The following is a 22,455-nucleotide window of genomic DNA, read 5'->3' as shown; positions in this document are numbered from 1 at the left end:
ATAAATACACTCAGTGATTGCAGAAATGATAGTAAAACCTTTAAAATATGTAAACCTATGCTCTGCTTAATTCAGAGATAGAAATCCAAATGTCACCAACTAGGTTCTATTGTTACAACATTTGTAACCAGCACAATTTAAAAAAGACCATTTTTGGATAACCTAACATTTATTAACTGTCCTCACTTGGCATACCTTACACAAAAGTACAAGCAAAGCAAAACCAAATCAGCCAGGACCCTACGCGTGAGATCCTGGAAGGGAATAAAAAAAATTTAAATACTAAACAGTGGGGAGGATCTATCATCGGTCTTTAAGTAATGTACAGTTAAATATGTAAAGCATTTATAAGAAAAAAATGTTGTTACATTTTGACAAATGTAAGCAATCAAAATGTATTAACGGCTGCTCTAGCTAGCTATGGTGGATTTTGCGACGTAAAATCGTCATCTGTCTGGACCTGACCGTAGACGATTGATGACGGGAAGTTAAGGCGCTTCAACTGGAGCGAGGATAGTCGGGAATCTCAAAACCAGGTAAACAAATAATTGTTTGCACACAGAAATATTCACAGCACACGATTCCCGATTAATAGTTTCTGAAACAGGTGTTATAGGGCACATTTTGATCCGATGTTGCAGCATTTACACAAAAGTAAATGTTGAATTTACAAGCAGTGGCCTTCGTTTAAATGACCCCTTGCTGGCTCGGCTGGGAACGGTGGCCAGCAAGCTCAGCCGTCATGGAGGAAGACGGAGCCTAAAATAAACTTTAGCTAGCAAGCTAACTTAGCCGAATAGCTGGGTACAGCCAGACGTCTGCGTTCTTTAATTATTCATCTACTCGATTAAACGTTGGGCACTGTTACGGAGTCATGTAATTATATTCCCTATTAGAGAGTCTTAGCAAAAATAATTTAAACACATAATTTTAATATTTACCTTATGGAGCTGAGGTTTGAGATATTCATATTCTTATTTACAATTAGCCAGCCAACCTGCCAGTACATTGCCGTGGCGAGACCAACTATCGAATGCGTTTGCTAGGCTAGCGAGCTAGGCTAATCGTCTGGTTCATTTGGAAGTGGGAATTACTCTACAGTAAAATATAGGCATTACTAATCTGGTACCTCTCGAATGCTCTGTATTATTCATTTATTTACCATTTCACTTCCTCCAAACTAGATAAATAATTAGGGTTAGCTAACCTTCTCAAAAATCAGCAATCCTGTCTTTCTTAGCTAAAGTTAGCTGCTTTGTGTTTTGCCACATTGAGACCCTAGCTAACTAGCTGTTTGTGGACGAAGCGCAACGTGAGTCGTCGCTAGCTAGCTAGTAGAATGCTAGTTGTTGACCGCCTGTAAAGAGCGGGGGTAGTTATGAGCTACCACATTTAAGTATCATCCCTTGTTATATGTATCCACAGATCTAAATGACAAAACTAATTCCTTGATCAGTTGGTGGGCTAACAAAGGTACTCACTGACAGCTGTATTGGTGTAAAACGAGGTAGATTTTTAAAACACGGTCGCCATGGGGTTGAATAAACAAAACACGTGCTAAAATGGGATACAATCAGTTTTGATAGTATGGCTTTATACACAACTACACAATCAACAATCTTTCTGTCATCCAAGTTATTCTTCTATAAAGTGGGAGATTTAATGACTGGGTTCGGAGCAAACATCTCCCTCTTCAGTTTGGACATCTCAGTTTGACTAGTATACAAATTAACACAATTATATAATTAATACATTAATTAACATGTCTCTTGGCCAAAAGTTGCTTTACACCCTAAACCCAAACAAGCAGTAACATGTTGTGATGTATATTTTTCTTGGATATGTTACAGGATTGAGTCCACTGTCCCGGCATGGGGGATATGAAGACCCCCGATTTTGATGACTTGCTGGCAGCATTTGATATTCCTGATATCGATGCCAAAGAGGCCATTCAGTCTGCACCTGAAGAGGTGGAGGGGCACCAGGGGTCAAGCAGTGGTTCCCTCACAAAATCTGGTGACAGTGGAGTTGGAGGAAGCTCAACCATTAGAGCCCCCAGCCCTTCCACAGATCCACAGACTGACCCATCTATTGTTAGTGTAATTGTGAAGAACCGGGTTCGCTCAGAAGCCTTTGAGGGTGGTGATGTACCAGTGACAGAGCCACTCAATCATAATGGATTTGTGTCCTCAACTGGGCCAGCTCATATGCCTCAGTCCCGAAGCCAGCCAAATGGAGAGCAGTGGGCACTATGTTCCTCAAAAGCAGATTCCACAGGTGTAGTGCTGGGACCTACTAACACTTCCAAACAGAGCAGCAATATTTTCAATAAACTGAAACCTCTAATGGCACAGGGAGCTGGAGACCCTGTTGGAAGGGCAAGGAAAATGCAGCTGTTGCAACAGCAGCAGCATATGCAGCAGGAAACAGGGTTGGAGGGAGTGGAAAAGACAAAAGGTGCTGCTATTCCTGGTGGCACAAGTGGGCTGACATCTCCTTTTTTTTCCCCTCCCAAACCTTACCTTCCAACTTCTTCTACAGTTCCTTCTTCATCACCCTTATCGTCCTCTCCTTCTGTTGGGTCACGGGTTTCAGGAACTGTTGCCTCATCACCACTGGCTACAGCTTTGACAGAGCCATTCAATGGTACTCCACGCCATGGTGCATCTGGATTTAGACATATGGAATCTGATGAGGAGGATTCAGATCCTGATTCTGGGGGTTCACTGGTCATTCAAGAAAGTCCAGGCTCTCCTACCTCTCCGAAGCTTTCACGCAGACTTAAGTCTCCTCCTGAGAGTTCAGAGTCTCCGTCACTCCCCCACTCTGGACCCATGTCTTCAGTTGCTTACCCCAAACCAGGAGACATTCCCTTGGCTTCACCAGCATCCCCTCGCACCCAACAGAACTGGCTTTCCTCACCCGCCCAAACAGGAACTGGGAAAAGCCCACCTCCGGACGAGCGAAACCCGGAACATGTGATTGAGGAACGTGATTCACCAGAAAGTCCAGAGCCTGAAATCCCCAAGGCTTCAGTAACTATGCCTGCAGCTTCCAAAAAATCTTTCAGCCCAGCAGGGGCTGCATCATCACCATCTACAGGCCTCCGAGAACCTAAAGAGGAAGAAGAGGAGATGGAGGTGGCCAAAGGAGCAAATGAAGACAACAGAGATACCACTAATTTAACAGGTGAAGATAACAGACAGAAAGATGAAGAAAAAATGGAGGTGGAAGATGAAAGCAATTCTACCCAGCCCCTGACAATCTCAAATGTCAGTGCCCCCAGCAGTAGTGGAAGCACTGCAGCTGATGGTACCCTTCCCTCCAGGCCTCTTAAAGTCCGTATAAAGACCATTAAGACCTCCACAGGAAGTATCACCCGAACAGTTACCCGGGTAGCAGGCAAAGGAGTCATTGCAGGCAAAGGCACAGACTCTGCGAAAGTGCAGCCAGGAAGTCGGACAGTCCCTACTAACAGAGCCCAGAAAGCAGAGCCTACAACTGGTCGAATGGTAAAAGGTTCCATCCTGACAATGTCCACTCTGGAGGCCAGCAATGCTATGCTGGCTGCAGCAAGCAAAGCCCAAAACAAAATTGGTGTCTCATCTGACAAGACCAAGGTCTCTGCTACAGCTGTCAGCATCACAAAAGCTGCCAACCTGCCGGTCACACCTGCAGTTAGTGGCATCAGTGTGCGTGCCGCCACAGGGAGGGCGACTAACGGAGGTGCTCCTAATGTCCATGTACCTTGCAAGCCAGCTTCTATCGTCAATAGCACAGGAGCTGTTATTTCCCGTAGCCAATCAAGCCTAGTGGAAGCTTTCAATAAGATTCTCAACAGCAAGAATCTGCTGCCCAGCTACCGTCCTGATCTCTCTACTCCGCCCCCACCCGAGTGGGGTCTCCCCATGCCAGCTGCAGGCTATCGCTGCCTGGAGTGTGGCGATGCCTTTGCTCTGGAGCGTAGTCTGGCACGTCACTACGATAGGCGCTCCTTAAGAATTGAAGTAACTTGTAACCACTGTGCAAAGCGCCTGGCCTTTTTTAATAAATGCAGTCTGCTGTTGCATGCTCGGGAGCATAAGGAGAGAGGGCTGGTTATGCAGTGTTCCCATTTGGTCATGAGACCAGTCACTGTGGAACAGATGATTGGCCAGCAGGACACCACTCCCATTGGTATGAAACTACTGCTGAGTGTTTTGTTTTAAAATGCAACACCTATTACATACTAATTGAGCACAAGCCAGTCACTATAATGTTGTGTTTAGAACATGACATGAGTTTAACATTTCCAGATTGCTAATTCTTTCATCCTGTCATACTTCTAGGTATGCTCTCCCCTTCACTATCTTCTCCGGCACTCTCAACCACCTCTACTCAATCAGGAGCCCCATCTATCTCTTCCACATCCAGTCCACATAAGGACTCGCCCTCTCAGGGCACAGCTGCTGCCCAACCAAGTCCAGCTCGCCGTGGGCCACAGAGTCCCCATGCCCTAATGCCCCTCCCATGTAAGAAGGGTGAAGTCCTGCAGTACTACAATTTCAAATGTCCTGAATGCCAGACTCAGTTTACAGGCAAGGCTGAGCTCGTGGCCCACTTCCAGCAAATCAGAGCTACCCCGAATTCAGTAAGTAAAACACTTCTCAGTAAGTAATCTTTGGTCTAATATCTAATTGATAAAAAAGAAATTTAAAAAATATGCCAGTAAATTGCAGTATATGCCAGTAGAATTGGATAATTTCAGTTACACAGTGTAGGGAAGGGAATTTGCAGGAATATTTCCATGGAGATGAACATCTGACCTTTCCTGCCTTTCCTTTGTTCTCTTAGACATGTATGCTTTGCTCTCCCCCGATGATGCTGCCTAACGGATGCAGTGTGTCGGCCCATCAGCGGATCCACAAGCACCGAGCTCCCCATGTGTGTCCTGAGTGTGGTGGCATTGCCCGCCAGGCTAGCTTTCAGACCCACCTAGAGGAGGCCTGTCTACACTTCGCCAGGCGCATTGGCTACAGGTCTTAATGTTGTCCTCAGAATGTATAAAACAGGAATGCATGAAGGAAATGACTTATTCTGAAGATTTAGTCTGTGCCAGCTGCCAGCATGGCAAATGATTATTTATTACTTATCTCAGCACTGTGACATGATACAATTCAGTTATGTTTATTTTGTTTGTTTGGTTACTTGTTCTATTATTCATAGTGATCATAAGACCAAAGTGGCTTGAAAAAAAGCTTCATGTGCACTCTTGTGCACATGCCCCGTATTAACAGTACTTTGAATGATCTGTTTCTCAGATGCTCCAGCTGTCAGGTGGTGTTCGGTGGTTTGAATTCCATCAAGTCTCACATACAAACGGCTCACTGCGAGGTGTTCCACAAGTGCCCCAACTGCCCAATGGCCTTCAAATCGGCTCCAAGTGCCCAGGCTCACATCAGCACCCAGCATCCCACCCTCACTGCCGCACAGGCCAAGTATGTTTTAAGAACTTGAGCTGCACTGAACTACCTTCATACACAACATGCACAGACAAATACATCTGGGCACAGGGAAAAAGTGGTACAAATAGCTTTTCTGACTATGCTGCAGCTTAAACTAGTAGATCAGGACTCTGTGGGGTTTTTTGTTTTTTTTGTACAGACCTCCTCTTGTGATTAGCCAAAAAGAATACTTCCTGTCCTTATGCTTGCACACAACAGTCCAGGCATAAAGAAATAGTGGTAATCTTTCAACAGTTAATGAAAAGACCTCCTAATTTTGACTGATATCATTTTATCTTTTCTCCTGTAGGATGATCTACAAGTGTGTGATGTGTGACACGGTCTTTACCCAGAAACCTTTGCTGTATATGCATTTTGACACTCACTTGGCAAAGCAGAAAGTGCATGTGTTCAAGTGTCCAGACTGCACCAAGTTATATGCTCAGAAGGGTTCCATGATGGAGCACATCAAGGTTAGTTTCAGCAATCCAGCAGTGCATTGTTAAATATGTTATTACACCTTTGCATGTTAAAGATTAACTCCAGAAATGTTGATTACATTCAAAGTGTCAATGGATATGGGGAAGTGGCTTGCCCTTTTGCTGTTGAGTTTGTTTAATTTTCCATCTTACTCTTTTTAATGAAGGAATATGTTTTATAATCAAACATTGAAGGCGCATTCATGCTGAAAGTCTTTTACTTGTGCACCTCAAACCCATCTCACTGAAACGATGCTCTTCCATTTTAACCAGTGAATCAGTCTTCGCAGGCTCTGTGAGATCCATGAACATGTCCTGTAAAACACAGCACTTGTCCCACTCTGTATATCTCTTGTTAACTGTATTGACAATAATGCAACAACAATCAAAATTAGGAAGCCCAGGAACTAGTTCAACTATTAATCAATGTTTCTCAAATGAAGGCAGCTATCAAGGGTGCTACCATAAAAGACCTGATAATAGCGGCTGTACTGCTTAGTGAAGGGATGTGAATCCAGTGTGGATGGAACCGATGGTCTCTTTAGCTTATGTACCGCTGACATATGTGCTGTAAAAGCATGTTTGATTCTGGAATGCATCTTTAAAGTGCCAAAAGGTGTAATTCAACCTATATTTTTATCTTGCCTTTTTGTGTTGCCCATTCTTTGCTTTTTCCTCAAAAGAATGTGGTGTCAGCAAAGGCATACATTAAAGTCTTGGTTTGGCCTTGAATAGGTACCATCAGTGTTACCTTGTGTAAAGCTCTACCATGCATATGGTTAATTTCAGGCTACATTTTCATCTTACAGGGGCAAACTGCCTCACATCTCTGATTGGTTTTCCTGTTCTTCTCTCATTCAGACTGCCCATAGAGGTCTGTCAGGCAAAACAGAGGCTCCACCCACTGCCACACCCCCTGTCTCAGTCGCCAGTGCTAACTCCACCTCAAGAACCAAACAGTCAGGAGTAACACCTAGCTTTGAGGAGTGCTCGCAGGAACAGGAGGAGGAAGAAGAGAAAAGGGAAGAAGGGGAGGAGCCAGAGAATGAAGAGGAGGAAGAGGAGGACAATGAGGAGGAAGAACCCAGTTCTCCAGAGAGTGGGAGCATGGAGTGGAGGTGCAGGGAGTGCAAGACACGTTACTCTGAGAAGGAAGATTACATCGACCACATGAAGAAGGAACATGGCACGGTACATAAATATACCACAGAGCATTTTTGGGAGGGGTTTTTGACAAAAGAAAAAGGGAAAATCAGGCAGTCAGAAAGAAATACATGAGGTACCAGACATTCACTTTTAGATATTGAGAGCAGTGCCATAAGCAGGGATAAAACCATGCTAAACCATGCAGATTTCTGCTTAAAAGATGCATATGAACAACATAAAGTGATGTATGATTCTCTGGTTCTTGTAGTCAATGAAGAAATTCCCATGCCGGATGTGCGAGCGTTCTTTTAGCTCAGCAAACAGCCTGCGTCGCCATGTTCGTGTCATTCACGAGGGTGTCAAGAGAGTCTTCCACTGCCAGTGAGTTAACCAAAGCCTGAGCATCTTCATATGATTATGCATTTATATTGGGAATATGGACCATATGCAACCTTTCTATTTATCATATGGACCAAATTTTGTTTATCAAATACTCAAATAGGCCCCAAATCCAGTCTAATTTAAATAATTGAATTGAGTTTACAGTGAGTATAACCTAGAGACAATCCGATTATCTTAGATCTAGTAAGTTATTTAAGTTTTATAGCAACAATCAGTTTAAGGGGGGTTATTATTTGTCTAAAAAGAATCTAAACCTTTTGTTTTTGTTCAATTTCAGATACTGTTCAGAGGGCAAGCGAACATTCAGTAGTCGCCTGATTCTGGAGAAGCATATCCGAGTCAGACATGGCATCCGAGCTAGACAGCCCATAGACAGACAGGTAAACAGCAGATCTCCTGTTTCTTACTGTAATTACAAAATGCACGATTGCAGTGATGATACTCCATTGTATAGTTATATACTTATTATATTTAATGTCCTTTTTCAGAATGCTCCAAACACAAGGAAACGCTTGGCTCCAGGTGATGGGGCAGGGAGTTCCTCTGAGGCTGACTACGAGGCTGGAGCTTCGTCCATGGGAGGGGCAGCCGATGTAACAGACACGGGCAGTGAGGAGAGCCCAGCAAAGAAGACTCGATCATCTGAGGCCCGGACAGCAGAGGAAGAGATGGAGGACGGCACATTCCGCTGCACGCCGTGTGGTTTCACCACGCAGGACTGGGAGGAGTTCCAGCGGCACATACCCAGCCACTGTGATGGCGAATCAGCCTCACAGCAGTGCCTGCAGTGTGGAGCATGCTTCACCTCGGCTGGCTCACTCAGTCGCCATCGTTTCATCACGCACCGCTTGCGGCACGAGCAGGATGGCCGCGGGGCAGTGGCACCATCGCCGGGTGCATCGCCGCACACCGCCTCACCCTCATCGCCAAGGGCCGGAGAGGAGGGCGAAGCAGGCATGAGCTGCAGGGTGTGCGGCCGCCGTTTCGATAAGGCCTCGGACCTCAACACCCACTTCCGTACGCACGGCATGGCCTTCATTACTGCACACAAGACAGACAAGCCTGTGTAAGGAGAGAGGAAGGGGTAGGGGGAATCAGAAAGTGGCGGGCGGGGCGGGGCGGTCATACATACAACAAAGAGGAAAAGTCACTGCAAGATTAACAGCTTTATACCGCGTGCAACTTGCTGGACACTTGGTGGCATTGAAGTTATACACTGATTCGGGGAGAGGGAAAGGGGGTTGGTGTTAGAATGGTTTTCGTCTCCAGTACATCCAGCTTCTTTTTGTCTACCTTCATGCACCTGCTTTGTACTTCACTGTTCTACAAAGACTCAAGAGTGTGGCCCTCACACAGTAATGAATAATTCTCATTTACCCACCAGTTTTGTATTGCACTGTTGTCAGTACATGATAAACATACTAATAAAAAAGTCAGATATATTAGCAGTTTGCTTTAAAACATTGTCAAATACATTTGAACTGTTATGTATGGTCAGATTGGTTTGAATAAGCAACTAAGAGTAGTGTATTTAAAGACTGAAAAAATTTCAAACAGTTCTTTTATTTTTTACCTGCTAGATAATCAAACCACCCTAGTCTAGAATTTGTTCTCAATTTTCAGTACAAAAATGTTTTGGCCAACCTTTGTTTTTCTGTCTTGCACCAACATTCGCATTTTTACTTTACTCACCATTCAGATCTTTCTTACATAATTTACTTTAATATTTCATTGTGGTGCCTAGTGTTTATACTAGCTGGGCATCTGGACTGGAGTCTAAATTCACAAAGGTCAAATTGAAACCATTCCATGATTATTATTTAGAGCTATGGCATTTCAGTTGAGTTCTGCCCTACCTGATCCAAAATTTGAGCTAAAATTCACAACAGAGCATTAAAGCAAACTAAGGGTGCTAGTGAAGGGTTTTCCTGTTTTGTACAAAAACACTGACTTTTATTAATAACTATATTGTATCAACATTGTATTATTGATATTTATTTATATGAATCATTCGCACTTATTGTGAGTCATTAGATGACTGCAGGATGAAACGCAGAAGTAGAAGTGACATGGATGTGTTGATGTCTGATCAGATTTGATAGGACTGCTGTGGATATGTCAAGGGGAAAAAAGGTGACAAGGGATATAAGGTCAGGTCCATCAGCTGCAGATGTCAAAAGGTCAACCTTGCAAACATGTCAGTCATATAAATCACATGTAACAAGATTTCACCACAGAGCTGTAATTAAGACGTATAAATGCAGTACATTAAAGGCTTGCTCTGGTTGTTTTGTTTAGAAAATGTGAACAAGTTTAGACTTTTGTATTTGTATTCCTTTTTTCTCCCCTCCCCATAGCTGATTTCAGATATTCACCGTGAAAGTATCGTTTTTGGGAAAAGGAGCCTGGGTGTATTTTTTATGAATTTATTCTAATTAAAAAGAAGAAAGTGGGTGTGATGAATTGCTGATGCATTTTATTACATACAATATTGTTTCTTTTTTCATTTGATAGTAGACTTTCCTATCCAAAGTGTCTGTGCTCGTTAAAAGCCTCATTTCTTAAAAATGCATTATTAATAATATTGTGGTCATGTGAGTCATCTCTGTATGGATGTATGAGTGTCTAACCTAAGTCACCTGTTGTATGTTGTTTGCATAAGGAGAAATTCAGACATCTATCATATTCTGTGGTGAACTTGGTTCTGCCTGTTTCACTGCCGTACACTTTGTGTCAATTCTACTTTGTTTCTGAATAAAATGGAAAATTGTTACAGAGCAGTTGCTTTCCAAGTTCCCTAAGCACTACATAAATATAACAAAGTCTATAGATAAGGCAAGAAAACTATATATGACAATCCATTTAAACAAATTTGCATATAAATGTGGAGAGACAGTGAATGCCTTTGGACTGGTTGATCACTGAATCTAAGTATATAAAAGGTCTTAGGTCATGGTGAGGTGACTACACACTGTACTGTAGTACACAGTCATATCAGAATATTATGTATTATGACCACTAACCTAAAAATGAGAATAACTCCCTTGACTTGGATAACACTAGTGAATCATCATGGCATGGACTGTATTAGGTGACAGAAGAGTCACACGTGCATATTCCAACTGCAACAGAGCACCAAGATCCCTCAGATTGTGTGGTAGTGGGTCACCATGGTGACCCTGGTGATTCAAGTGTTCCCAGATTTGCTCCACTGGATTGAGATTGAGCATGTTAGCAGGCTAGAGGGATCACTAGTCACTAGTATGGTACCATTACCATCAGGGAAGAATGTCAACATGTACTGATGCACATGGGGGACCCGTTATGCTGTTGGGAGGCCCTCAATGTGCAAAGTCATCCATTCTCAGTATACTTTCACTATGCCGGCTCTTGAACATCCCACAAAGTTAGTCGTTTCTGAAATGCTACCACCCTTCGCCCGGTACCCTATATGACATCTGTCAAATCACATCCTTTGCCCATGACAATCGTTTTGCACTCTGCCATAACTGACTGGTGTGATCGCTTATTTATATGTGCAGCAAACCCTGTCATGTGGCATCTGATATCCCAGGCCAATTTCATTCCAAACCAAGGGTGGTCATAATAATCTGATATGACTGTGTATATGACTATTACTAACATTTTAACCAAGTTAAAACCAGGCACTGGTTAATGTTTCAGTTCCTTTTTTTTTTTACTGAGAAATCAAATAAACAAGTAAACATATTTCCTATTTTAACCATACAAGAGATTTTAATGTAGTTTATTCCAGTGTTAAGGAACTTGGTCTTCCCCAACTCCCTGGCATACTACCTCACATGGCCATCTCCTGACACACTATGCTAAACTCTTTTGGTTCATCAGAGTTTTGCTGCACTCCTTCCAGTTCCTGCAATGTGACCACTGTCTTGTTGAGGTCTGGCTCAGGATGGTGCACTCCAATCAGCAGCTCATAAATCAATGATCCAACAAGGCCACCTACACAAGGGGCCCCCAGGGGCACCCACCACCACCATCCATCTCCAGTCCTGTCCCAGAGAGAAAACTGCTGATCAACAGTGGGCATTATTTGGCATTTGCTCAGCAGTGTGCATTAGCAGTATGTTCTTTATGCAGATTTAACCTATTAGGCTAATCCTGTGGTGATAACGAAATGTTTCTTCAAACTGGTGAGAAATTTGTGTGCAGGTGTGAACATTAGGCTGACCTGAAAACCTCATCACTCCAGCCAGCAATGAAGGTGAAGACTCTAGGCCTGATGTCCCGGGCTGGATTGATGGCATAGCCACTGTTTGAGCCCATTGAGATACCAATTACCATGACAACTGCACCCACCAGGATGGGTTCCAGACCAGGGGGGGCTGGATTGTTGCGGCAATCACTCAGCGCTAGAACGCAGACCAGCAAGGCTGCTGTGCCTATCACCTGAGGATCAAACTCAGTGTGAACTATTTGGTATAGAAGGAACCTGAAACTAAACAATTTCACATATAGCATTCCAAGTTGCAGGCTCATATAGCCAGCCATTAAAAAAAATAAAATAAATAAATAAATAAAAAAAATTTTAAAAGCCTACACACACTTAAGAATAGTTGTGCAACCTGTAGAATTGCTGATAAATTAAATATGCTATAGTGTTCTTTGACATTTAATTTTGAGCAAAATGTGCAATTAGATTTACCTGGTCTACAACTCCTCCCCATACACTCAGGTACTCTGCAGGGTAAGTGGAGAATATACCTGCCATGTAATGGAATATGGCATCTAAACAGAGAGGCAGACGGACGGACAGACAGACAGACAGACAGACAGACAGACAGACAGACAGACAGACAGACAGACAGACAGACAGAGAGAGAGAGAGAGAGAGAGAGAGAGAGAGAGAAGCACTTTAGACTAGCAGAAGTGTTACAGTACTACTGTGGTTGCAAGCTTAACCATTAGTCTATTTGAAAAATAATGCCTGTGATCTATATTAGGCTTAGCCCTTTTTACTCACCATAATACTGAAGAGCAACTGTGGCTGCACCCAGAAAGGCTCCAAAAACCTGTGATATTACATAGAACGGGAGTCGAGTCCATGGAAACCTGCCCAGGAAACACAGACTCAGGGACACAGCAGGGTTCAGGTGAGCTCCTACAACCAGAGGACAGCAGAAAAAAACAACTGTACAAAGAGGACAACAGGATGTGCTCATTAATCACACTGAAGGAAAGAAAAACACATAATTTAATGTTCTGTACTGGGATAATTCATCACAATGTCAGTACTAGGTTAAGTTAGTACTGCAGGGAGGACAAGGTGAAAGGTTTTCCCTGCTTAGCAGCTGTACTTAACACAAACTAGATTAGATTTAGCACCCCCCCAGCCCCCCAAGGAATAAATCTAAGTCACACTCGACATATGAGCTTACCTGATACTCCTTTTGATATATAGATGCCAAATGTAGTGCACAATGCAAACCCAAGATTAACTGACAGGTATTCCCCTTTGGTATTTTCAGAAGTTGTCACTTGAGCAACTGAGCCACATCCAAACAACTACAGTGAGAACACATGTACAGTTATCAAATTCATAAGCTTTAAAATGGATTGATTCTCCAATTCATTATGCTTAACTTCACATGAAGGTTTGAAGATTCAAAAGCCAGTAGTTTGGTGTGTTTAGGAACACCTACCCTGACCAGTGTTTCATGCTACTTTCTATATGGTTTCTTTTCAAAGATGCAGAAGAGTGAATTTGAACAAAAAATATCAGTGTTGCCATTACTGATATCAGCCTTTCTATGGTGATACAATAACTGTATTGGCAAAGGGCTAATAATGTAATAGGTTGAAGTGCATCTCTAATGTGGAGCATTACTATAGTCACTGGATGTTCACTAATTGTATCTGGTTCAAACAAATCTTACTGACAGATGTGGAAAGTCAGAAGAAATGTAACACTTTCAACATACATCTAAGGATAACACACATTTTCCATCATGAGGTATAGTAAAACTTTTAATAGATCTAAACATTAGGGCTTCATTATAATGATATAGATATATTGGGATTATTTTTGATACGCATCAAGACTAACATGCATTGCAATATTAAAAACACATCAGAGAACCTTTACTGTGACACAGTTCAAAACTGGACTGTGACCAAAATAGATTATTTGATAATGAATCAAGGCATTCACCAGTACAAAACAAAGTCCTGCATTCTTTTCCAACCACCACAGCCTTCTCTAAAACTTGTGTTCAGTTCCATTTTGGGTGATCGTTTCCACTTCTTCCAACTTGGGTAAAATATTTAAAGCATTGGCACAGGTGTCTGTGTCAGGATCTGGTAAGTGCCACTGGATGAAGATGAGGTAAATGTAGGAACCTATGACTGCCCCCAGCATTGGTGCAGCAATAGGCACCCAGAACCAGTAGTTATAGCACCTAGGAAATGATTCAGATGAGAAAAGGAAATGAAAAGAAAAACCTTATAAGAAACACCACTATATAACAATCATTAGTGCTACCCCATAAGAGAAAATGTCAAATTATCAAATTCATGAGAAGTTGTAGCATAACTCATTAATAGAAACATTTCTCCCGCTTTGGCACCATCAGTTTCATGTCACCTTACTTACGTGAATACGTCAGAGCCCCATCCAGCCATGAAAGTGAATAGGCGGGGGCCAAAGTCTCTAGCAGGGTTAATCCCACCACCGCAGTTATACGACATTGACATAGAGACGCCCAAAAGCACAGTTGCAGCAAGTGGTGGGACCAGATCAGGAGGTGCGGGGCTGTTTTGCTGGTCATCCAATGGGAGGAAGCACAGCAATACCATTCCTGTTCCAACCACCTACAAGAAATTAGGTTAGCCACGAAACTACTAGAAAAAACAGTGCTTACAGATAAGATATATTCTCTGCTCTTTTTCTACTACATTCCTCAGTGAGACTGGGAAATTAAATTAACTGGACTTTAAAGAATGGTTTACAAAAAGTCACTATTTGGTAATAAAGACAACAGTAATATTCTTTCATATTCATATGTAGACCAGTCTTAGAGGAGAGATAAGCCAGTGAACTCCCACAGTGTGACTGAACTGGGTAAATATTTTTTATTAGGTCCATTTTGGGGAGTTATGGCCATTTTATGCCTTTTGAAATATCAGTGCTTAAAATATGAGCTAATGCTTAGCAATTTTCCATTTAACTGATTTCATGTGGACAGAACACATGACACATATTACCTGGTCAAGAAAGCTGCTTCCCAAAGACAGGAATTCAACGGGGTACGTTGCAAAGATGGAGGCAGTTTCATTGGGACCATACACAGTCAGAACGCCACCACTGTAGCTCATTATAGCATCTATTGAAGAGTTATAGCATACAAGGATACCAGGAAATGGATGCATCCATGTGTTAATTCCTTTGCTACTAATTGATTTCAGTCAAAAATAGCTTTGTTTCTAGAGGAGTTAAAATTTTTTTGTGCTGAAGTTTATAAATTTGGAATGAGGACCACAAACCATGATACATCAAGAAGACCAGCCCCGCAGCCAGGAAAGCCCCAATCACTTGAGCCAAACAATAGGGTAGTAGCTTCGACCAAGCCAGGCGGCCCAGCACACAACAGCTTAGAGATACTGCAGGGTTCATATGAGCTCCTGAGTGGGGAAGCAGACAGCACAAATGGGAGAAATGCTACTAATGTAGTAGTTTTATGCAAAATGAACAGTGCTCTTTCCAAACAAACATGCTACCTGAGATTCCCCTACAGCAGTACATGGCACACATAACACCCACAGAGAAAGCCATGTTGGCTGACAAGTATTGTCCCTTGCTGCCTCGACTGGTCTTCACCTGTGCAAGAGCTGCACAGCCAAACATCTGTGGGAAGATGAAGTATGAAAAACATGAAGTTGAAGCAGAAAGCAATGTTCCATATAAACTGCATAAAGCTTAATTTTAGAAAAGGAAGATTTTCAATGGAAAAATCATGTAAAGGTAGTAAAAATAGAAATGTAGTATTTAAAGCTTCCAAAGAAACAAGGCATTTCAGATGAAGGTCCTTTGCCAGCTGTGCAAGCAAATACCTATATTACATACTATGACAACAACAAATAAAAGCAGTGTTATTTTTCTACCTCACCATGAAGATGAATGTGCCCAGCACCTCACCCAGGCACTCTCGGAGCAGAGCATTGCGCACTTTCCCCTGCTGCCTCAACCACACCAAAAACCTACGGACTTCCATTGGGCACTGATGCTTCCCACACACTCAGGCTCTTGTGTTGTGCGATTCCCTGCTTCACTGTGGTCAAAACAAAATCCCAGAAGCAGTCTTCACTCCCTCAACTACTCAAGTGTCCTGAAGATTATCATGGCTAGTTGGAGCACTAGAGTGTAGGGAGCATCGTGTTCCTAGTTTTAAACCATTACGTAGCACTTGTGTTCAGATTAACCAATGTAGAACAAAGTTGCATGGAAACGGAATGCAATGTGTGCTGAGAAGACAAATTATCCATGAATGTTACATTAAAGCCATAACAATAAATACAGGAAGGTCATGTAGGGTGGGGGCAATGAGCCCAAGTCATATTTATTGTTACTTGGTCAAGGCATTTGGAAAACAGTGTGCTTAATTTGTTGTTATGCATCTTCCTTTGTATCATGAACATCGTGTGACTGTTCAGTATATGGTGCTGCCTTCTCTACGTAATCACAGACCTATGATTTTAAAAGACAGCATGTGGCTTACACAAAAAATCAAGAGAATCTGTATGCATCTGTAGTGGTTGTGTCATTTGCATATTATAGCTTTTATATTTGTTCTTATATGAAGCAGCATGCACTGAACTCTTAATGGCTCTTAATTTATAAATTATTTAAAAAAAAATCAAAATAGCTCTAATCATAGTGAGATGAATACAAATACCCATATTGAGAAAAAAAAAATCAGATAATGTTCAAGCATTCACTTTTAATCAGTATAGATAACGCAACTTGGTAGAAACAAGGATTGAGAAAATGTCATGTCAAAAGCTCCAATACACTAAAAGTTTTAAGTGTCCATGGTCATGTTTTTATCTTGGCTTCAGAACACCCATCTGCAGCATTATCTCCTTTTAGCCTCTGAACCCTCCAAAGAACTTGGTGAACACTGAGAATTTATCCTGCATGTCAGGGGATAGCTGAGGACCACCTGAGAAGACAGAAGAAATGTCAAAACTGCTTTTAATATTGCAAGACATTCCTGCAGTCTCAGATGGCTATTTAAAATAAGACCAATAAACCAAACCACCTGAAAGTCTTCTGTGAACACTGTATGACCTTTCAACCAGCACTCTATTCAGTACTGTTAGAGCAACTGTAGAGTGAAGAGAAACGGCCAGTTCAGAGTGTGACACACAACTGACCTGCTATGAGCGGATCAGGCTGATCCTGTGGACCCTCTGGGCCTCCTGAGCGTGTCACTGTAGTCTCCTCTTTCCCCTGGCTATCCCTGACAGTTCGTCTCTCTTCTACAGTCTGCACACACAAATCATGTAAAGAAAAAAATAGAATTTATCACCGGTGTGTCCTTAGTAGCCTCCCTCATACAATTTTTGTAATGCCTCTCCAAAAAGGTCATTCCAATAATCACTTATTTGGTATTAATGAAAGAAAGACTAACATTCAGATTAGTTTTAAGGGATTCTGGCCAAATTCACTGTTACACATGGTAGTGAAATTCTGATACCAGACCAACTGGACAACTCTACTGAAGTGAAATATTAGTTAGCACCATTACTAGACTTATTGAGAACTGAAATCAAAATAGGTTCCAAGGCATCAGCTTATCTTTTATCAGTAGCCTCCTCAGTTTAAAACCTGAAACATAACTTAAAACTTCAAATGTACACTAATGTTGGCAGTATTAAACATAGTATTAAACAAAATATCCTTTCAATGAGAATAAAAGCCCTGTGCATAACTGATTTGACAACACTAAAAAAGTAAACCATTGGTTCATAATTTATGCTATTACTCTCCCATTTTGCTTAGCAGCTCCCATCAGTTCTAATATTTTGTTCGGTTTTTTTTTTTTTTTAATTGACCTTGGGGGCTGCTACAGAGAATAAAGAGAGATATCTTCCATATTTAACAATAGGTGGTTCAATTCACTTCTTAAGTCATTTGTACAAGCACTGTGAGCCATGCTGAGTACTTGGGTCTAAAGCCAAAACTCCTTTTTGGGGTGGCCAAGATCATAATGTAAATCTGTAGCAACATGTAAAGAAATCTGGAAAAACAACCACCAAATCCCACCTGGCAGTTCATAATTTTTAATTAACACTGTAGGCTTTAAAAGGGTGAGATTCCTCTGCAGACTCACTAATGTCACATACTGCAGCTTTAAACAAACTCATAAGGTGATGAATTATGTGCTTTAAAATCTGGATCAGTAAATTAAATACAAAAAAAAAAAACAGAAATTAAGGTTAAAGTCTCAAAATACAAGGAAAACAGCTCATTCTCTTAAGTGACCAAACTTGGCAATTTACATACATTCTGTTACTGGGAGGAGGTTCAATTTTAAGATGTGAAAAAAGTTACAGGATTACTCACCCCATCTGGCTTTACCACTTTAGTAACTGTAACAGACTGAAAGAATGATCTTGTTCTTGGCTGGGGAGCTGGAGTTAAGATCTCATCCAGCCCAGCAGAGGACACCTGTGAATCCAGATCTGGAGGCAAGGTCAACAAGATCTTGTCAGCCAAATGAAACAGTTACTACATTTGCATGTACACAGTTTGCTTACTGTTAATAACCAGATTCAGATAGTTCTGTTTAAGGTGTTTAAATGTGCTGAAAAGCAGTTCTTTCAAGAAGCAGACTTTATATGACTTTAAAGGAAGTTGAGAAAAGTGCCATGCACAGTCTGCCCCTTAGACTAATTAATAAAAGAAGTAATAGATGAAAGAAATTAGGCATACAGTACTAGTTTTGTTCTTTGTACATTCTTGTAGAAATGTATATTTTCACAGATTAACACTAATTTATTTAAAAAAAAAAAAAAAAGATTAGGGTGTGTCCATGACAGTTGCTAAATTCTGAGCTCAGACTAAACCCAAGTCTAGACTACAAAGAAGAAAAATAATACCTCCATCCTCTTTCTTTTCTACATCCCTCTGTGTTGGTTCATCATTCCAACTGTCCTTAAACTGAAAAAATACCAGACTCACTAAACTAATTTTCATAAATAACTCATTTAAATATCAGCAAATGAACACGCCTCAGGAGATGTCACTTACCATAGAAAAAGGAGACCAGTGATGGAAAGGGCTCCTAGGTATGTTTGGAACAACAGATGAAGGCTCTCCATGTTTTGGCTTTAAGGAAGGGGTACTGTGGAGAGAATCATCTGGAGTTTTCAACATGAAGTCTCTGAGAGAATTTCCACTTCCTCCTCCTCTTCTCTCTGGCCTTTCCTGAGGTTGAATCTCAATACTGGGGAAACCTTTAAGAGAAAACTGCTATTTCAATTAAGCTTTGTTAAAATGATCATAGCTATACTACAGAACAGTCAAATACAATTTTAGTTAAGAACAGTTTTTGTAAAGATTTGTGAATTACAGTAAGGATATGCTTGTTTTGACAGTTACAAATATAATGCAGTTATTAATTCAAGACCTGACTGATTTGAGCAGCTACTAATTGAAGACAATTCTCACAATAGATAGCTGTACATTTATACATTTTTACAGAAATGAGGCCAGTTTCCCAAACCAAGGCTAGTCCTAAAGTTGGACCAAAATGTATTGTAAACAATGAATGCATCAATGACATTACATTTAAAACATACTGGGGAAATCAGTTTGTTCTGTTGAATTATTCTACCAAAGATTACTGTGCATGCACATATCTTTACCTCAGGTTTCTGGTGTTTTATTTTTTTACATGCAGCTTTTAGAAATGTACAGTTAATTACTGTATTACTTATTCTTACTGTGTACTTTTTAAAAACCGTCAGAACATTGGCCAAAGAAACAGAAAATAATTAGTTGCATGAAAGAGACAGGGAACGTTCACCAAAACCTCACGTGATTGACATTTAAAGTTAAACAACAGAACACACCTTGACCAAAGACATCTAGACCAGCGAAGAGCTCTTCCATCTCTCTCAACATTTGACCAAACACACGCGGTTCTTGGACGAACACTTCGTTAGGTCCGACACTGAAAGTGAACGTATCGTCAAAATGGTCTTCGTATTGAAATGCTTCATCCTCGTCCTCATCGTCACCATGTGTCATACCATCAAAGAAGGGTTCCCTGGCACAAGGAGAAGTCTTAAATTGTACAATTACAATTATGTTATAAAAATAATGCTGCGGCCGCGTGCTTATTGGAAGGTTCTGTACCAGATGGTCAGCTAGCTATGCTAACCAGTAAATTCTTCACTCTGTTCGGGTGCGGAATATGCGCCCAGTACGTGCAAACAGTGTGGAGGCAGTAAGATATTAAACACAAACAGATTTGTATCTGCTCCTTTCAATTACACTGGAACAACAAGAGCTGAAACTATAGTCTCGTCAGGTAGGTTAGCGTAGCTAGCTAGGGTTAAATGTTTACGCTAGGACAGCTTTTATTTCATATTTCACGACATGCATACTTTTTTTGTTGAAGTGATCATAGCTACACTACAGAATAGTCAAATTCAGTTTTACTTAAGCACGGTTTCTCAAATATTTGCGGGGCTACATTAAGATAAAACCGCGAATTTACCAGTGAATTATCAAACTCCTGTATCATTTAGGAAGAATACTGGATTTCCCCTACTTATAAATACTTAATCGGCTAATCGAGTGCAACTTCCAAGTTTCTCACAATACTCGAACACATCATATGTCCCTAGATAGCCAACAAGCGTGTCACTACTGGAAGGCAACTGTTATTTTTCGATAGAATGCTAGCTGTTAACTAACTAGCTGAAAACTTACCTCGCTCTAGCTAGCTAGCCATCGATTCCCAACACAGGAAACTAACGATAGTTAACCTAGTTTAGCTATCGCGACAGTATAAATATCTGGCCAGCAAAGTAGCTAAGGTAACCTGTTCGTTAATAGCTATAACTACTAGAATCCACCTAGCTATCACACATAGCGTTATCTAATTAACAGGCCGGCAAAATTCAGTAACGTTAGGGTAGCTAGCTAACTATTCGGTCAGCCAGCGGTACTTGTGTAATAATTTGATTCTGGCCAAAATAAGCTCTTGATCTGTGAGTTTAATTATGCTTTTTAATATACATCTCGCTAGATGGCAAGTAGGAAAAAACTCGTTTGCTGCTTTAGCAAGTAACGGCGTTCACGAAGTACCTAACGCTAGCGTTAGCAAACAAACAAGCACTGGGCTTCATAACTAAACCTGCTAACTTATGACGTCTAAATATATTTGTACTGTTCACGTAGGAGTAAAGACTACTTACCGTCGGCCATATCCACGATAGTGACCTCTGGGCACCCCCAAAAATCCACGGAAGAAATCAAATACGCTCATTTAAAGGTTAAATTACTATGAAAGCTTGCCCGTGACCATCCATAACAAGAGCAGAATGTAAAAACTCGTATCACGTGGTTAGTCATAAACGAAACAAGCCCCACCTCCCCCCCCTCGACGTTTTTCAAAAACTACATAAGCATGTTCACACACTAACTCAACCCGAGTCCTCAGACTTGTCCAAATAATTTTCTGTGCTTTTAAACAAAGTAAATAGTGTAAATAGTTACGTTAAACCTCCTCTAAATATACTGACATTCAATTTTATGCTACGTCACCAACATAGCCTCAAAATATTGGTAATCAATTTTTTGATTTTCAGTTAAAACGTTTGAAAAGAATATATCATTGGAAGGAATAGAATGGTCACAGCATACTAATAATCTTATATTTGAATTGAGGTCTATGGAAGATTGTAGGGAACTGAGTAGACTTGAAGGGTGTACAAATTAACCTGCTACTTTAACCTCCATGTTTACAATACAACAGGAATGAGCACATGTTCAAAAATAAATGCAAGATATTTTGTCTATCCAGGTCTGATGATAAAAATTGCAACTGACCAGATCTTTAGCAAGTACCTCAGCACAAGATGGATTACTTGACTGTATTTGCAGGGCATGGTTCAGACGCAGCAAAATTAGTGACAAAGTTAGCACCCTTCCAAATGTCCTTCATACATTTTTACATAAGCAATATAAGCATGTAATTTGAAGGACACTGTCAATGTTCATTTGCTGAGATTAATCCACACCCATAACTTTTCAAAAGTTTACAATTAAACCTCTCACTCAAGGAAGACAAAACAAAACAAAAAACAAAAAAGTGACATCCAAAAGTTCATTTTCTTAAAAAAGACATTCACATCCAAAATGAGGAGAATGTCTTTTTCCTGTTTATTTACTTAATATTTATATATATATATATATATATTTTTTTACAAAAAAAAAAAAAAAAAAAAAAAAAAAAAAAAAAAAAAAAAAACCACAAGAAACATTAAGTCTGTGTAAGGATGGGGGCAGCATTGAACAAACAAACTACAGTACTTTGTGTGTGCATATATATATATTTGTGTGCACGCGCATGTATGTACATGTACAAGACAAGTTTATACACTTAATTTTTTTCTTTAAAACACAGTACAAAAAGAAAAGTCACTGAAAAAACAAACAAAAAAAAAAACAGGAAACCCATATTACAATTCTGTCCATCATTACTTTCCTACTAACCATAATATTAATAAAATAATATTTGGGGAAAGGTGATGACTACGTAAGGAGCAGGAGCAGAAAATTACAATGTATATGCCTAATATGTCCAAAGAAATGGTGGCACCTGAGATAAAAGGGGGGGAGGGATGAGAAGGTGGAGGGAAAAAACAAAAAACAAACAAACACAAACAAACTA

The 22,455-nt window shown here is 40.8% G+C and overlaps 4 protein-coding genes and 1 non-coding gene across 6 annotated transcripts; 2 read left to right on the top strand and 3 right to left on the bottom strand.

Moving 5' to 3' along the window:
- Positions 1-346: 346 nt before the first annotated feature.
- Positions 347-10,287, top strand: znf687b (zinc finger protein 687b). Its single transcript, XM_035528974.1, has 10 exons — positions 347-536; positions 1,851-4,176; positions 4,329-4,630; positions 4,834-5,018; positions 5,301-5,477; positions 5,794-5,956; positions 6,824-7,153; positions 7,377-7,489; positions 7,788-7,890; positions 7,999-10,287. Exons 2-10 carry the CDS (start codon positions 1,872-1,874, stop codon positions 8,578-8,580), a joined length of 4,260 nt encoding a protein of 1,419 aa, XP_035384867.1. The 5' UTR covers positions 347-536; positions 1,851-1,871; the 3' UTR covers positions 8,581-10,287.
- LOC113572632 lies at positions 6,605-6,760 on the top strand. Its single transcript, XR_003410144.2, has one exon. It is a non-coding gene; the product is annotated as a small nucleolar RNA SNORA13 (small nucleolar RNA).
- Positions 10,288-11,327: 1,040 nt separating the features above from the next.
- On the bottom strand, positions 11,328-12,971 carry aqp10b (aquaporin 10b; the record flags this gene model as incomplete). Its single annotated transcript, XM_035529171.1, has 5 exons — positions 11,328-11,541; positions 11,721-11,938; positions 12,195-12,277; positions 12,513-12,601; positions 12,928-12,971. Coding segments are annotated over 5 exons (648 nt in total), but the record flags the coding sequence as incomplete, so codon positions are not given.
- A 597-nt stretch (positions 12,972-13,568) lies between these two features.
- LOC113572593 (aquaporin-10-like) lies at positions 13,569-15,672 on the bottom strand. The gene is made up of 6 exons (XM_027002296.2): positions 15,655-15,672; positions 15,266-15,392; positions 15,032-15,169; positions 14,753-14,871; positions 14,142-14,359; positions 13,569-13,947 (listed from the first exon to the last, which is right to left on the bottom strand). Exons 1-6 carry the CDS (start codon positions 15,655-15,657, stop codon positions 13,749-13,751), a joined length of 804 nt encoding a protein of 267 aa, XP_026858097.2. The 5' UTR covers positions 15,658-15,672; the 3' UTR covers positions 13,569-13,748.
- Positions 15,673-16,074: 402 nt separating this feature from the next.
- Positions 16,075-21,123, bottom strand: hax1 (HCLS1 associated protein X-1). 2 transcript variants are annotated; one of them, XM_027002258.2, is made up of 7 exons: positions 20,978-21,123; positions 19,625-19,725; positions 18,801-19,006; positions 18,650-18,710; positions 18,114-18,232; positions 16,922-17,033; positions 16,075-16,707 (listed from the first exon to the last, which is right to left on the bottom strand). In XM_027002258.2, the coding sequence occupies exons 1-7, from the start codon at positions 21,046-21,048 to the stop codon at positions 16,631-16,633; spliced, it is 747 nt and encodes a 248-aa protein (XP_026858059.1). In that variant the 5' UTR covers positions 21,049-21,123; the 3' UTR covers positions 16,075-16,630. The 2 variants fall into 2 exon arrangements, with proteins under 2 accessions (XP_026858059.1, XP_026858058.1); XM_027002257.2 differs by having other exon boundaries at positions 19,625-19,821; positions 20,978-21,122.
- Positions 21,124-22,455: the final 1,332 nt, after the last annotated feature.

Source organism: Electrophorus electricus, chromosome 8 (assembly GCF_013358815.1).
Source record: "Electrophorus electricus isolate fEleEle1 chromosome 8, fEleEle1.pri, whole genome shotgun sequence".
NCBI classification, from domain to species: domain Eukaryota; kingdom Metazoa; phylum Chordata; class Actinopteri; order Gymnotiformes; family Gymnotidae; genus Electrophorus; species Electrophorus electricus.
This window is presented reverse-complemented; position numbering and strand designations above follow the sequence as displayed.